The 15,702-nt window shown below is 44.2% G+C and overlaps 1 protein-coding gene across 3 annotated transcripts in view; it reads right to left on the bottom strand.

Annotated features, from left to right (window-relative positions):
- Positions 1 to 190: 190 nt before the first annotated feature.
- The window catches only part of DENND4A (DENN domain containing 4A), a 131,120-nt gene continuing 115,608 nt past the window's right edge, over positions 191 to 15,702 (bottom strand). For 2 of the 3 annotated variants that reach the window (XM_019503964.1, XM_019503965.1), the window contains exons 23-33: positions 14,085 to 14,301; positions 11,951 to 12,045; positions 9,802 to 9,977; positions 9,559 to 9,705; positions 8,109 to 8,316; positions 7,635 to 7,889; positions 6,397 to 6,514; positions 6,245 to 6,271; positions 5,554 to 5,716; positions 4,660 to 4,724; positions 191 to 4,361 (exon numbers count right to left, since the gene is read on the bottom strand). In XM_019503964.1, the coding sequence (XP_019359509.1) occupies positions 4,225 to 4,361; positions 4,660 to 4,724; positions 5,554 to 5,716; positions 6,245 to 6,271; positions 6,397 to 6,514; positions 7,635 to 7,889; positions 8,109 to 8,316; positions 9,559 to 9,705; positions 9,802 to 9,977; positions 11,951 to 12,045; positions 14,085 to 14,301 (1,608 nt within the window). In that variant the 3' untranslated portion in view covers positions 191 to 4,224. The remainder of the gene's footprint in view (positions 4,362 to 4,659; positions 4,725 to 5,553; positions 5,717 to 6,244; positions 6,272 to 6,396; positions 6,515 to 7,634; positions 7,890 to 8,108; positions 8,317 to 9,558; positions 9,706 to 9,801; positions 9,978 to 11,950; positions 12,046 to 14,084; positions 14,302 to 15,702) is intronic. The other variant, XM_019503966.1, reaches the window with a different exon arrangement.

The following is a 15,702-nucleotide window of genomic DNA, read 5'->3' as shown; positions in this document are numbered from 1 at the left end:
TTTTCTATTCCCTTTTTTTTTTTTTAATTTTGGGGTAAAAAGAAAAGATTTAATGAATTTCAGTGGAAACATAAGAATCCATCTTATTTATAAAGGCCAGAATTGTATCGAGAGCAAACTTCATGGCAATGGGCACTATTTAGCAGTCATGGAGAAATAATTTGGTCTCAATAGTATTTTGCTAGTTTTCCCTCTAATACCGGTTTTCCCTCTGCTGCTACAGTGCAATCCAGGAAAAATGCAAGTATATTGCACTGCAAATGTAAAAACCCGTTTAAAGTTATTGGAAAGAAACACTGTTCATTATACAGAAGAAAAGGGTTTGACAGTGTACAAAATTTTAAATAGAAAATACATGTTTCAAATATTCTCATTTATTCATCCTTGGAGTACTGGAAAATAGAATCAAACTGATTTCTTTTCAATAAAAAACTGAGGTTTGAAAATTATTTCAATATTGGATTGTATGATGCTTAAAAACCTTCTGCCTTCCAGGACCTACCCCAAGGTGTAACAGCTTCCCATTTATCTACAAGTAGGTTAGTATTGCCAATGGACTCGTATGTGTTTCTGCAGCGGGATGCCTTGCAGCGGGCTGTGAAAGGATTATTCCAAAGGTAAGCGTAATGATTTCACTTGATAAAGGAAAGTCCAACAAGGCATTTGCTTAGAGCCTGCACAAAATGAGCATCAGCCAGGTGTCTGAGATGCAAGCAGAAGGGGCCGGCACACTTTGAGTTGCTCACCCAAAATAAAATTTCACAGACCGTTCCTCATGCTATGGTGTGTGCTCTTAGCAATCCTGATAGCACCCCTCAGATCTGCACAAGCTGGCAGACTTGTCTGGGCTTCTAAAACGAAGGTGGTAGATAGTACTCATGTGCTGGGCCAAAAGGGGAAGACCAAACATGAATGGGAAATGCCGATGTATTCCCGTGTCAGCACAAGTGCCCAGCTGCTGCAGAAGGAACCAGCAAGACAGACTTGGCTCTGGGACTAGACTTGAGCCAGTCTAAAATGTGAAGGGGTGGAGCCCGCCTTGCAGCTGTCTACACATCCCTGCAACACCAATCAGTGGTGGCTCTGGAGGAAACAACCTATCCTCCTTCATAGCTATCAGGTATAAAGGATCAGGTATTATAGTTATAAAACACTGGCTCAAGTAGTAGTAAGTGCAGAACAAAATGGGATCAAGAAGGGCTGTGGACACTTCCGCACAGCACAACGAGAGGGCAATCATGCACCAACAAGACAACTATTGTATGCACCTTTTACTTGGCAAGTACGATGTAGCCACTGCAAGCTGCAGCACAGGCATGCACGTTACTGGGTACTTACAGCCAGTAGGTGTGAAAGCAGTTACTGTGGATTCAGCACATGGGTTGAGAAGAATGAAGTGAGCGTGTATTTACCGCATACCGAGGGAGTTATTGTGGAGCTGGGTGATTACACAGTAGCTACGCCACATGAGGGAAGAACATTTTAAAGAAGTGGGAACTGCAAAATAAAGCATCCTCAGATAAACAGATGACAATGTGATATTATTAGCTGTACCTCAAACAAAGAACAATCTGAGCTCAGCTAGCTTCCTATTTAGCAGCATGTCAAAGAAGAGGTATTACTCCAGGAAAGGTGTAGCCAACAGGACTGTACTTGAGTCGAGATGAATCCTGCTTGTAGCATCAAACTGCTGTGCTACAAATTCTAAAACCTTCCTGTGCGATGCCACTGTCTGCTACACTCACCGAGACAAGCTCATCTCCATCCTCTCTGTAATCGCCCTTCAGGAATTTGAAGGCTTACCAAATCCTGCCTAGGTCTTCTCTTCCCCAGACTAAATAACCCTACCTCTTTCAGCTTTTCCTTGTAAGTCCTCCTTCCCAGGCCCTTAGTCCTTCTTGAGCTGGGGGCCCAAAATGGGACACAGGACTAAGGCCTCACCAGCACTGAATAGTAGAATCACTTCCTTGATTTGCAAGTGTTGTAGTTTTTAATACAACCCAGGATGCTGTTGGCTTTTTTTGGTGCGCAACAGCAGCAACACTTCGCGTCAACGCCTCAAGGCCTGATCTTACTTCCACTTAATAATAATGAAGTCAATGAACATTTTACAATTTGCTTCAGTGGGAATACGATGGACCCTCAAGTGTTCCAGTCTAATCAGTGAGAGTGTTTGGAGCTGCACAAAGGGAAGCAAGCACATGGAGGTAGAGCCTTTCCAGTTCAATACTGCTGTACGACAGCTCGCGTAAACTAGAGAAGCTTAGAAGTAACTGTAGGCAAGCAAACCCAGCCTAAAAACTAATGGGAATAAATTAAGATACTATAAACAGAAGTGGGTATTAATTTTGTTAAGTGTAAACAACCAGGATTACCATAACACAAGTACACACAAACCCCAAACTGAAAGCAAAGCAATAGGATCAAAGCAGATAAGTACTGTATTTTCTTGCATACAACGTGCCTCAAATAAAAGACGCATCCTGTTTATAGAAGGCGGAATGCAAGAAAAAATTTCCAGACCCACGGTCGGTTGTGTGACACAGAGTGCATCTACACGTCACAGGCCGTTACTGCACTGTGCACGCGGCACATGGTTAGATTTTGCCACTATGTCACCATAGTGGCGTGCTATATGGGGGGAGTGCCAGCTATAGCGATGCAGCTGATGATCACGTGTAGACCTGCATGACATACATAGTGTCTCCAGACTTGCTTCCTTCCAGCAGCTTCCCCACTTAATACGCACACCCCAATTTAAGGGACTGATCATGAGGGGGAACAGTACATGTGGCATGCAAGAAAATACAGGATGTTCTCATCTAATTCAGTAGCATCCATCTCTCAGACTTAAGGTTCCACTTCCACCATGGGAAGAGGTGAGGAAAGGTACTAACATATAGGACCTATGAGACCTTATTTATGTATCCCACTTTTGAATGTGTAGAACTGCACTATGCATGAGAGAGAGAGAGAGGGAATGTAACATGTTCTGAAATTCTAGACCTTTAAAGCATGTGTCAGAAGCTATGACTCCAGGGTGGGGAGTTATGCAGCATCATTCTTCTTTACACGAGTTACTGTGTTGTACTATGTGGCCTGTGAAATAAAACAATCAGACATTCCAAATACATCTAATTATATACAATATACCCTAGTAGATTACATTCCCTATGGATCTTATGCGGCATACTTATCATATCTAGTTTCTGATTAAAAAAAGAAAAGGAACTTTGGACAAGCATGAACCAAGTGCTGTACTTAGGGCATTTCAAACACACCTACACAGGTGGTACTGTACATATTATATGGAGATAGTTTTGTAAGTTATGTACCATACACCTTGTCATATATATCTGTATATACATATATATATATATATCTTAGCTGACAGCTAAGTAGTGTTGGATGCCCACAAAATACATCATGGGATCCTTCCATGTGTGGATGGGATCTCTGCAGAATTCGGCGTGGGATCTCTACAGAAAAACCTTCTTTTACAAAGCCAGCAGTGTGCTAGTTACCATCACTTCACACACATTTGCCACACTTCATCTGACTGCAGTGGTAGTACATCCTTTTGTATGTGCACAAGAGAAATATTGACCCCAGAGTGCTCTCTAGGGTGGTGTTGAAATTTTAGACTACTTTGAAAACAAATGACTTCAAAAACTAACAGGATGAGTTACTATGAACAGCAGCGTACTGAGAGGAAACAAAAGAGCACTGTATTGCTTATGCAATAAGTTCCTTTAAAATTCACTATAGTAATTAAAAAAAATTAAAAAAATATCAGTTTGCTATACACAATGACCAGTCTATATAATACAGCTCTGTCTGCTTTTCACCACATTGCCAATATGCTATGTAAACAAGAGATTTTGCAGGATTTACTTTGCTCATGCTTGTTTCAGTGCATTATTTTTGCCTGTCTTTCCCAAAAGTTCTCAAAGGACTGTTAAGGGTTGTTCCTCATTAAGAATTTAATTTAGGTCGGGGTCCCCCACTTCACTAAGTGATCAGCAGAGCAGAGAAGGAACAGGGAAACGGTTTTTGGCACGTTCCTCACCCCACAGCCATTTCTGTAACTGTCTACAGGCTTAATTTCTCCAGGGCCTTCTGCCATGGTAACATTGGAAACATTTTTGAACACCAATGACCGAGAGATGATCTTTGTGACCCAAGTGGCATTTTACATAACTGCATCACATTGCAACTTCTTATTTAAAGGTATGGTTCTCCAAAAATCTTCCGGCACTCCATCACTCCAGTGCTTGGTGGTCTGTCACAGTTATGAGTATTTTTGACCTGATTTGCTGTGAGACGATCATAGGCCATTTTATATTCTCTATCAAAAGCATCTGCAGAAATAATAATAATAAAAAAAGATAGTCTGTGTACTGCTCATATATACTGAGTGCAGCTGCAATTAATGCCAGAGGCCATGAAATGTCACTTGTTTTCAACACAAGATATACTGAAAATGTGCATGCCGGGACGCAGATCTTAGCAGGATTCACAGAATGATGCATACTAATAATTAGAATTATTCTAATTCTGTTCAATTATTTGTGATTTATTCTAATAAATCAAGATAAACATTTGCTTCTCAAAAGCGGAAGGGTTTGTGTACATGCAAAATCCATGTTTATTGCTTACCTATATCGATGTTATCTCTTCCTAGAGCAACAAGGGAAAGAAATAATATCTCTCTATACAGGCTCCTAAAATGTAAAAGAAACGTCAATGTAAAACCAGAAAAATCATCTCATACAACAGTCTGGGAGGGGTGGACAATTCTGACCATTCCAAACATCAGGTTAAAACTTAAGGAAATGTGCAGTAGTTATACAAGTACAATAGTTACAAAATCCCACCTTGGCAAGTCCTACCTACTGAACCACATGAGCAAAGTGATGTGCTGCCCCCCAGTAGGAGTTCATCATCTAAAGGCCTGATCAACCCCCCAGGGAAATCAGCAGAGGCCAGATGAGGGTCTGCACACGAGCACAGACGCAGACTGTACAAGTGCTGGCTCACGCACACACTGAACAGAGAAAACTGTCAAGTCTCTCCCTCCCTCACTTGGCTTTAAGAAAAAACACTTTGACAGAAAAGGATTTTCCACAAAAAACTTTTACGCTGGGGACTAACAATTTATTCATTTTAATAAGCGTACATGTCTCCTACTTTTTACTCCATTCACCCAGTAGGGAAAAATAATTTAAAAAGTCCAAACAAAAGAAAGTGATTCGCCTCTCTTCCTCTTGACCCCCGCCCCAATGCAGCAGCAGGAAAAAAGAAGGGAGAAAAGCAAAGAGAAAGAGAATAAAGAAAATGAAATTAAAATAATTTTATGCCGAATTTGCTCATGCATTCTGAAGATATTTCCTTTTCTGGATTTTTTACTGTTAAAATTATTGAGCATTAGACGACACGTGCATGCAAACACTGCTGACCACACAGGACAGTTGTAAACCATTGGAAGTATTCTCCAAACGGCAATACTGGGCTTACTGTAAAAGTCTGCTTCAATGTCACGTGTATTCCTACCTCTGCCTTTTAATGTGTGGCCATTTGTTCAGTCTCTCCAGGATTTGACTCATAGGCCCATAGACATCATTCATCTTGATACTTTTCACCATGCTTCTCAAGAGCTCCTGATTGAAGGAGTCATCATCTTTCTGCAGTAAACGGACTACTGGATACTTCTGGGCTGCAAAGAAAAAGACCCCAATCGCCATTAGAAGAAGCATGCAGCAAAAAGGCATGAGAAAAATAAAACGCAGTGAAAAGCGACAAAAAACATGATATACAAGTTATCAAAAAATAATAGATAAGCACCAACTCAGAACAGCATCAAAGTAAAAGAAATGGAACAGGTATACAGAAGAAAAGCAAAAGGGTACAGCCAGAAACAGGCCCACCAACCACGGTCCGGCTGTACGGTTTGCAGGGTGACCAATTACTTACTAAACAAAAACAAAACAGCTGACCCTTAATTCTAAAATAAGAAAGCACAGGCCGCAGGGAGGAACTGGAGATTCCTCTCTATTGCCCCCCTCCGCTATTCAAAAAAAACAACAACTGACTAGAAATGTTGGTCTACAATTTGAAACCAAGATACCAGGAAAAAAAAAATGCTCAAGCAATATGCTGAAAGCTGAGGTCTACTGTAAAACACATGCCCACACAAAAAAAAGTCACAGAAACTAGCAATAGCAACACCGAACATAACACTCACTCTCAAACAAAAGAGTGCGATTTTGACCTGCAAGACAAAGAAAGCGGTGTAATCAAAAATCAGTAGCATATCTCTCTCGACTATCAAACCACACAGGCATTCTTTAGATGCCCCGAACCAAAACGACTCATGCCCCGAAGGAAGGAACTCACTCTGGGCGTTCCACAGAATATACAGGGGCTGCCTCGGGTCCTGGTGCAGCTTCATGTTGTCCCACAGCATCTGAATGAGAACATACTTACTGTCCTCCGACATGCAATTCCGTGGAATCTGAAGGAGAAAATGAAGACATGAGTCTACAGGATTACTTTCTTACACCATCACAGCACCCGTCTTCCGTATGTGACTGATAGCCGCTGACCTACCACTATGCTGTACAGAAGAGTTCATTGTAACCCTCTGTAGAAAACGTACACGGAGAAATCACTGTTTGATTCCAAGTGGTACCAGAATCCAAACCATGAAGACCAAAGCACAGGGCTGTGCAAATGATGTCAGGATCTCTCTCCTTCTTGCCCTTCCAGAATCAATACCCCCTCCCTGCAACTCCATGCAATTTAGCAGCATAAAGCAAAAACATCTGGAATGTGATCTCCCTGGCAGCGCAGCATCACAGGAAAATTCGCCAGAGCACTCCATGCAGTGCAGGCCCAGCTGGGCCCAAGGTCAAGAGTTAAGAAATGGAAAGACTGCTCCAGCTGAAGTAAATGTAGTGGTGACAATCTGCAGCAGCTGAGGACTGGGTCCAGCAGGCTGTAAGAGCCAGCATCAGAGCAGGAACACACTGATTCTCTGGCGGTTTTGCACTGCTGCAAGTTTCACAGGGGCACATAAGAGAAGTGCAGCTTATCATGGGCTAACTCTGATCCCAGGCGGCTGTCACCGCACCATGCTGCAGGACATAGCTTGTCTGCTTTACCCCAGGATAAACTATGGAAAGACAACACCTAAAGAAACGTAAAGCAGACCAGTGGGATTTGACCTGACTCCTTCGGGGGGGGACCTCAACAGGATTATGGCAAAGTTGCCCTGGTTTGGGGAATCATTTGTATGCTATCGTTTTACACTGGTATAATGCTGATTACACAAATGCAAATGTCACCTACCCAGGCCCTAAGAATTATTCCTACATATAAAGATTATGAAGGATTAGGATTAGTTACTGCCAGGAAGAGGACACACCAACTGCAGTTGCTTCCTCAGCTTGACGAAGGGTATTTATACCTGAAAGCTTGCAAAGAAAAATTTTTCCAACTATTTGAGTTGGTTTAATAAAAGATATCACATTTACCCAAAGAACCTTGTCTACCTGTGTCCTTAGACCAATGCAGCTACAATTTATACCCCTGAAAGACTAACATAATTCAATACCACCCTATCTCTTCCATACCTTTGAGTTTTTATTACAGTGTTCAGAAGAAAGAATTAATCCTGGTAAATTACTAGGGAGGTCCAGCCGCCTGAAGTACCACACCAGATTCCAAAACACGATAGGATGATGGTCTACAAAATCTGGCACTGTTATCGCACGGTCTCCTTCATTTTCAAGTAAGCTTTCAAGCTCCTTCCATACCACTAAAGGACTCAGGTAAGGAACGGTTATAGGGTCTGGACTGGGTAAGTGCCATTCTAGCGCCAGGGGATCCTATTGTAGGAAAGAAAGAAATGGAATTAAATGGAATGTAGCTAGCTATAAGTATCTCACCCCCAAATCCACTAGCTGAAATTATGAATATAAACAACATTCATTTCTGCTGAAAACTTTAGGAGGGTCATTTCAGGTGACTTTAGCACTACCCGCATTACTGAACTCTACTGCATACTTAACATATTGTCACTTAAATTTAGAAACAAAATCACGCACTGTTCCTTGCAAAGTGGCAGGCAGGCTGCCAGTGGGAATAAGGTGACTGAGTTTCCGGTTCTTCTTCTCATCTTCTTCCAGTGGACCGTAAGTGCTGATACTTCGTGCTACAGGGTGGTTTGGACATTCTGGTCCTGCGGGATTTTGCCTTCTTCCTGAAGGGATCTGGATGCTTCTAGCACAGGTATTGTCTTGCTCTTCAGATTTGCTGGGGGGGAAAAGTTAGCTTTCATAGAATCATAGAAAATGAGGGTTGGAAGGGCCCTCAGGAGGTCACATCTAGTCCAACCCCCTGCTCAAAGCAGGACCACCCCAACTAGATCATCCCACCCAAGGCTTTGTCTACCTGAGTCCTAACCTCCAAGGATGGATACTGCACTACCTCTCTGAGGAGCCTCTTCCAGAGCTTCACCACCCTCCTAGTGAGAAAGTTTTTCCTAATATCCAACCTCAACTTCCCTTGCTGCAACTTGAGCCCATTGCTCCTTGCTCTGTCATCTGCCCCGGCTGAGAACAGCCCAGCTCCATCCTCTTTGCAACCTCCTGCAGGGAATTGAAGGCTGCTATCAAATACCCCTCAGTCTTCTCTTCTCTAGACTAAATAGGCCCAGGTCCCTCAGCCTCGCCTCACAAGTCATGTGTCCCAGCCCCTGAACCATTTTCACTGCCCTCAGCTGGACTCTCTTCAACTTGTCCACATCCTTTCTGTAGTGGGGGGCCCAAAACTGGACGCAGGACTTTTGACGTGGCCTCACCAGTGCTGAACAGAGGGGAATAATCACTTCCCTCGATCTACTGGCAATGCCCCTACTAATGCAGCCCAAGATGTCCTTGACCTTCTTGGCAACAAGGGCACAATGCTGGCTCCTATCCATCTTACTGTCCACTGTAACCCTGAAGTCCTTTTTTGTATAGCTCCTTCTTAGCCAGTCATTCCCCAGCCTGCACCAGTCCATGGGATCCTTCTGCCCTAAGTGCAGGACTCTGCACTTGTCCTCAGTGAACCTCATGTTTTTCTCTTTGTGTTTCTAAATACTCTGCTTGCTAAAACAGACCAGAGATACAAACCAGAGGATCCACCCACTGGATCATTATCCTCACTGCAACCGATAGCCCCAGGACTCAAAATGATACCTCAGACTCAATCCAGTCAACAATATTGCCACTACTGCTCAGGTGAAGAACTCTCCCCATGCATTAACTAATGGACACAGGCCATAATCAATTCCTAAACTGAATTTTGCATGGGCTTTTGTTTGTGCCTGCCCCTGTCAGAGAAGGAATGGAAACATCTCCAGAAAAGCTGACAGACGTCCAACCCCCAAGAAGCAGTGAGGAGCAATAAAATAGATTCAGTTTCCTCAAAGGGGAATACACATACATGCATGCCCACAAGGATGCCAGTAATTTCCCATGAAATACCAAGCTATGGAAAATGCACCATGTTTACCAATTTGTGTTATCATCATCTTGAATGGACACCACAGATATAGCAGGACCAGCAGTGGCAGAAGAGTTACAGGCCTTTCTTGGTGGATTTGAAAATGGTGGTAGCAGTTGCATATTCTCTATAGATGGACTGGACTTCAGAAAGTATCTATGGGGAAAGTGAAGAGTTAAGGTTATGTTAAAAAGTTTTCTGAAAAATAGAGCACATAAAACCTTCAGTGAAAAACAAACAACTAATTATTACCGTCCGGGTCGTCGGAGATCTCTGATTTCTATGCTCAAGAAGGGCAGGAACAGATTACCACAGAAGGGACATGTGGTATTGAGATTCGAGTCATCGGCTGTCCAACCTGCCATGATTTCTTCATCATGAACCAGACAGTCACAGGTTCGACAGCGCGAACAGCTTGAGATGAGGACCTGTATACAGCACTTGGTTAGTATAATTCTGCAGCTACTTTTAATCCTGCAGAGCTACACTGTAAAAATATCAATAAAACATTGCCCAATGGATCTCGCTCTCCCTCTCTCCATATATATAGTGCTCTTTTGTTTTAATTGTGGGAGAACATGGATTTTGGGGGATCTTAAAGAATGACTTTGGGATTTTTTTTTAATCAGAGACTTTGCAGTTTTTAAATAGGGGACACCAGAACTCCTGCTAAGGAGGCAAGTGGCAGGATCCAGGCAGAGAAGCCTGCTCAGGACTGGCAGCTGGGACCCAGCTGGAGGTGGCTGACTTCCTGGTCACTTGAGGCCAGAAGGACATGCTTTGACAGTTCAAAGCAGGCCACCACACTGAGAACATCTTCCAGGTAATAGCTGCCCAGATGGCAGGGCAGCAGCACACATGGCAGCGGTGCTGGACAAAGGCCAACTGTGCAGCTGCAGCCCAGTGGCAGCCGGCCCAGAGGTGCAGATCCCTCTGCTGCCCCCGTGCAGTCCCCATCTGGGTCTGGCAGGTGCACAGTCTTGGGGCCACATGTCACAGGTGGCAGCAGGTCATAGCCAGGCAGTCACCACTTCTAGACTGCTGCACTGGGTAGCGAGTGCAGGCAACTCTGTCAGGACTGCTGCAGCAGTCCAGCTGGCAAAAGGGGTAGTGCCCCCACATACCAATTGGCCGGGCCCCAGAAGCTCGTGAGAACAAGTAGCCAGGGCAGCTTTTTATATTGTTGCGGCCAGCACAGGTGCTAGCCCCAGGCTCTAGCTCCTGCTGGCTGAAGATCCAGGAGGAGTTGAGCAGGGTTATTTGGCCTCAAGCTGCACAACTTGCCCCACACCAAAGTGCATGTCCAGGCTCATGCGCTGAGTCAAACATCCCCAGCTCAAAACTGTACCGCTCTTATTTGAGCTGCTGCAAGCACACATACCTGCATGTGTGGATGCACCTAGGGCTCCTGGAAAAGTTCAGACTAAATGTCCAGCTTCTTCAGGGCTGGATAAGTAGAGATTGTCAGCCAATCAAACACAACCTGGACTTCTCTGTACAGTTTCTTCTGAAAATGTTGCTTTGCCAGGGTATTGTGTTTTACCTACCACCTCCCCCTCAAAGACTCTGGTGGCAGATGTGTCCAAGCGTGATGCAGCTGCTCACCTGCCCTCTGCTCCAAGCCAGGGCAAGTCACTCTGATCAGTCTTAGTTAAGCATAAATATTTTACAGCTCACAATTATTTGGACTGCCTACACTTCTGCCTTTTCTCTGGATACCACACTGGTAAATAAGGCAAGTTCTGCACTATCTGAACACAGTGAAGAGCAAGGTCACCCCCCTTTCAGACATGAACTGATGCACCTATGAACAAGTGTATTGTGTATTTGATCTTCCCGGTAAACTTTTTTCTAGGTATCGAAAAGAGTGGGAAGGATTTGCTAAGTAGGGGAAAAAAACCCAAAACTCCTTCACAGAAGAGGAAGCTGAAAAACTTCTGGATCAAGGTGCTCCCAGAATTGAGGTTTCGCTTGGATGACCCATGTGCTACCAATGTGCATGTGAAGTGTCCAGCCTTCTGCTCCTAAGGAGAAGCAAGGCCAAGAGTGATAGCAGGTGCATGTCTCATTTGGCTGGGACAACGGTCTACTTTATGGTTTGCTCCTCCAACTCAACTAATTCCAAAAGTCCTCAGAAAGATTCATCAGGGCAAGACTGTCTTAAGCAGTAAGATGATGAACTGCAAGAGTAATCAGGATTGGAGCCAAAGCCTGCTCTGTTACTGGAAGCATTACCTTCCCATTCCTGCTATGCCGAGGTGGTTTTTTTTAAACTTTTAAAATGAAGTTTAAAGCAGCATTTACATATCAACCGTTCCTTCACCTTACTGAGCCTTGTGTTTAAGGAATAACAGCCTTCCTGCATGCATCACAATGAAGGCAAAGAGAAGTCAGACTGTACCTCCATAGCATAGTTCTGGAACACGCTGGTGCTGCTTGTGCTGCAGGAAGATATCAGCTCCGATTTGTCAGGCAAGGGGAACTTCGACAGGGAGCCTATTCATTGGCAAACAAAGGACAGTATTAGTTGCTACTGAATAGATTGACTTTTATTAGTAGATGTTTTGGATTTATTACAAGTACAGTTTAACCAAGCAACATGCAGGCAGTAAAATTCTTCTCTCGGGAACAGGGTAAGTCATTAAGATGGCAGCTGCTGGCTCTGCCTACCCTGTGCCAATGGCAGCGAGCTGCCAAGCCTGGAACCCCAGGATACGTAGAAGTTATGAAAGATGCAACTCAATAGCTAAGACGAGGCTTTTATTTCCTGTATGAGTCAACATGAAGGAGAGATGAAAGAAACAGTCTGAGAGCATGGCTGTGGAGATGGAGGAAGTACCAAGTGGCTGCAGTCTTGCTCAAACCACCCACCACCCCCAGCAACTCACTATGAACACGATGACAGCTGCCAACAGTGCATGTTTGCTTGTCCGCATCCAGATACGTGCTGGAGTGCAAAGCGTTTTGGCACAAATGCAGTTACTTTCACCTCCTCACTACAAAGGCCCCATGCTGTTGCACCCAACCAAGAGAGGACTCCAGTGCCAAAAGGGGAGAGACCCCTGTCTATACCTCACGGTACAATGGCAAGCAGAGGCACTTCAGCTAGCTGCGAATGTGCTATGCGCACGCTGGAGGCTACACAATGCGGATCAGTGGTGTGCAGAGAGTCCCAGCTAGCTTTCCAGAACTGAAACAGCAGAGCTGCATTAAAGTGCTGCTGTGCCTGTGCTAGTAAGTCCTGCTTTACGGAGGAGTGAAGTACTCCAGGCACAGCCCCATGCCAGTGCAGGAAGCTTTTTCTAGTTCCTTAGCTATGGCAGGCAGAGCTGCCTCAGTTGTCTCTGCACAGTACTGCCTTGACCCACACAGATCTGGCTCAAGGAGCAGAGCATGCAGCTGTCACCCCCCTCAACCCAGTGTGCCTGTCACCCATATGTACACACTGCTCCCAAGAGTCGTGGGGCTGCAGTTACTCTGTAAAGGAGAACTCCATTCCTCCCAGACGCCCACTTCCTAGTCTCCTGCTTGCCTCGCATGCAGATCCCTCCACTCCAGAAAACTCTCCTCGATCCCTACTCTAGCAGCAGTGGGCTTCTCTGCTTCTTGCTGTGCAACAGGCAGCAGGGTTGTCAGACACACATAATGCTCCTGGAGCTCTCTCTACAGGGGGCTTTGCCTGTCCTTTTAAAAGCAAACAAAGGGCTTGTTCTTCACCACGAGGGGCTAAATGAACAGAATGGGGGGGTGTTCATGCCAACAGAAAACAGTTCTAGGGACATTCATGGACTCTGGGAGACAGCCCAAAATTATACCTATGTCTCCTATCAGTCCCATGCTTGCTCACTGAACCACGCTTCCTTTTAGTTTGGCTTTGCTTAAAAGACGATACTCATTTGTGACTGGTATGGAGAATCTGTATTTTATACCAAAACCCACCCATAAATCTCCTTGGAAGATTAGAGGCAATTCAGTTAAAGCCTGAATTACTCTCCACACTGAAAAATTATCTATACAAGACTGCACCGTGGTTATATTTTTAGTAACACTTTCTATACAGATGAAAAAGCAAGGCACAGTAAGTGAGCTTCCAATCAGCAAGCCTTGTTCAAGGCTTCTGCATTTCAGCTAAGAAAAGGCTATATAATATGCAGTTCTCTCTGTTAGCTACCAAATATATTAGGGATGTGCAGGACTAAGTCCTGGAAAAAATAAGGTAGAAGGTTAAGAGGATCTTACAATTATTGTTATTTGTATAGAGGTGTCACCAAGAAGTCCCACCTGTGACATTCACTCTGCTGGCAGTTTTACAGACCCAGAAGACAGTCTGATGCAAATGACTGCAGCTGGGATACAGGTGGGCATGGGCATATGGTGCAGTGAGACAGCAGTTTGTACAGAGGCGGAGAGAAACATTTGCACTAAAGGACTAATGTCTACCACAATCCCGAAGTAAGAAAAGGACCCTCTGCTTCCAACATCCCAGTTTTGAACGCCAGATTGCAAATTTAATGCAAACAGAAAGCATCTCTTACCAGACTGATCAAACTGCTTGGATGAGCCATCATGGGAAGCTGAGCTTTCTAGGCTTGTTCTACTGAGACCCATTCCCTTAATTTCTGAAGTGACATTATTCTCTTGAGGAGGAGAAGCACCTTCTAAGTCATTGCAGACGTCTTCATCAGTTAGAGAGGTAGATTCTGAATCCAGGGCTCCAAGAGATGAAACACTTGCTCGGTCTGAATTTTGATCCTAAAACAGAAATGACAGTATTTTATTTTCCTCTCAGACAATTAAAATAACTGAAAAAAATAAAACCTCTTTTTATTACAAAAAACTGAATACCCAGCTATTTGGCTCTGGTAGCTAGGTTCAGCCCACATTCACTGAGAATCTGTGTATAGCAAGTAACAGTCTTTATTCCATTTTTAGTAGCTGTCCAAGGGTTCTTTATTACAACATCCTTTTTGTGACAGATTCAAGCAAAGATTGCAAAAATCCTTAGCTCACGTCTATGCTAAAACTTTCCCAAGTTCTTCCCCACTGTTGCTAGAACTTAGCAATAGCAAGAGTGGGAACACCGGGACAAACAAGCATCATTCATTCCCTGACATTTTAGGTAGTCCCACATAAATCTGTCTGTGCAGAATTAGACAGTAAGCGAATAAAACACTAACAAAACGGCTGTCTGCACCCGCGTTCCCAATGTCTGTGCGAAAGGTTGTTTCAAGCGGTGTTGGAAATGACAGGCTTTCTAAAAAAAACAAGTCTGGTGCAAAGATGTCATCACCTTGGTACTGAATACCATACATTACATGAACCTGCAAGGATTTTTATTTAACTCGTTTCTGTTCATTTCAAGGCAGGGAAGCGTTTATTACACTGAAATATAGAAAAGAAATCTGCTGAACAAAAATACTGCCTAAGATGTTTTAAAAGGTTTTTTCCAACTGTACAGTTAAGGCAGTTTATAGAAAGGAAGGACTAGCAGCTGTCATTGCAGCTCCCATACATGAAACATGCCTGTCTCTTCAAAGGAAAGATGCATTTATTTGGGAATTTCTAGCTTCTGCAGGGAGCAAGCCAGGAAAGCCAAGGCTGCAACTGAACTCCAACTAGCTTCAAGTATTAAGGACAATAAAAGTCCTTTTTCAGATATGTGGGGAGCCAGAGGAAAAGCAAGGGCAACATTGGACCCTGCTGAACCAGATGGGACAGCTGACAACTGACGCCCCGGAAAAAGCCAACCTATTAAATGGGTACTATGTGTCAGTCTTTCATCAGCCCCATGGGGCGCCCATGCCCGCTACGGGACAGGGAGGTCTGGGTAAGGGAGATCCCCTGCCCTCCATCAATGTTGACCTCGTGAAGGAACACCTTGAGAGGCTGGATACCTTCAAGTCAGCCTGCCCTGATGATCTACACCCCAGGGTACTCAAGGAGCTGGTGAGCATCATAGCTCAGGCCTGGCACCGATCTTTGAGAGCTCCTGGCACTCTGGTGAAGTGCCCGAAGACTGGAAGAAGGCCAATGTGGTGCCGATCTTCAAGAAAGGGAGGAAAGTGCATCCTGCAAACTACAGGCCCATCAACCTGACCTCTATCCTGGGGAAGATCTTAGAAAAGTTTATTGAAGAGGCCATCCTTAATAGAC

Source organism: Gavialis gangeticus, unplaced genomic scaffold (assembly GCF_001723915.1).
Source record: "Gavialis gangeticus isolate Ggan-Ray unplaced genomic scaffold, GavGan_comp1, whole genome shotgun sequence".
NCBI lineage: Eukaryota > Metazoa > Chordata > Crocodylia > Gavialidae > Gavialis > Gavialis gangeticus.
The sequence above is the reverse complement of the archived record's forward strand: the minus strand, read 5'-3'. Positions and strand labels throughout refer to the sequence as shown.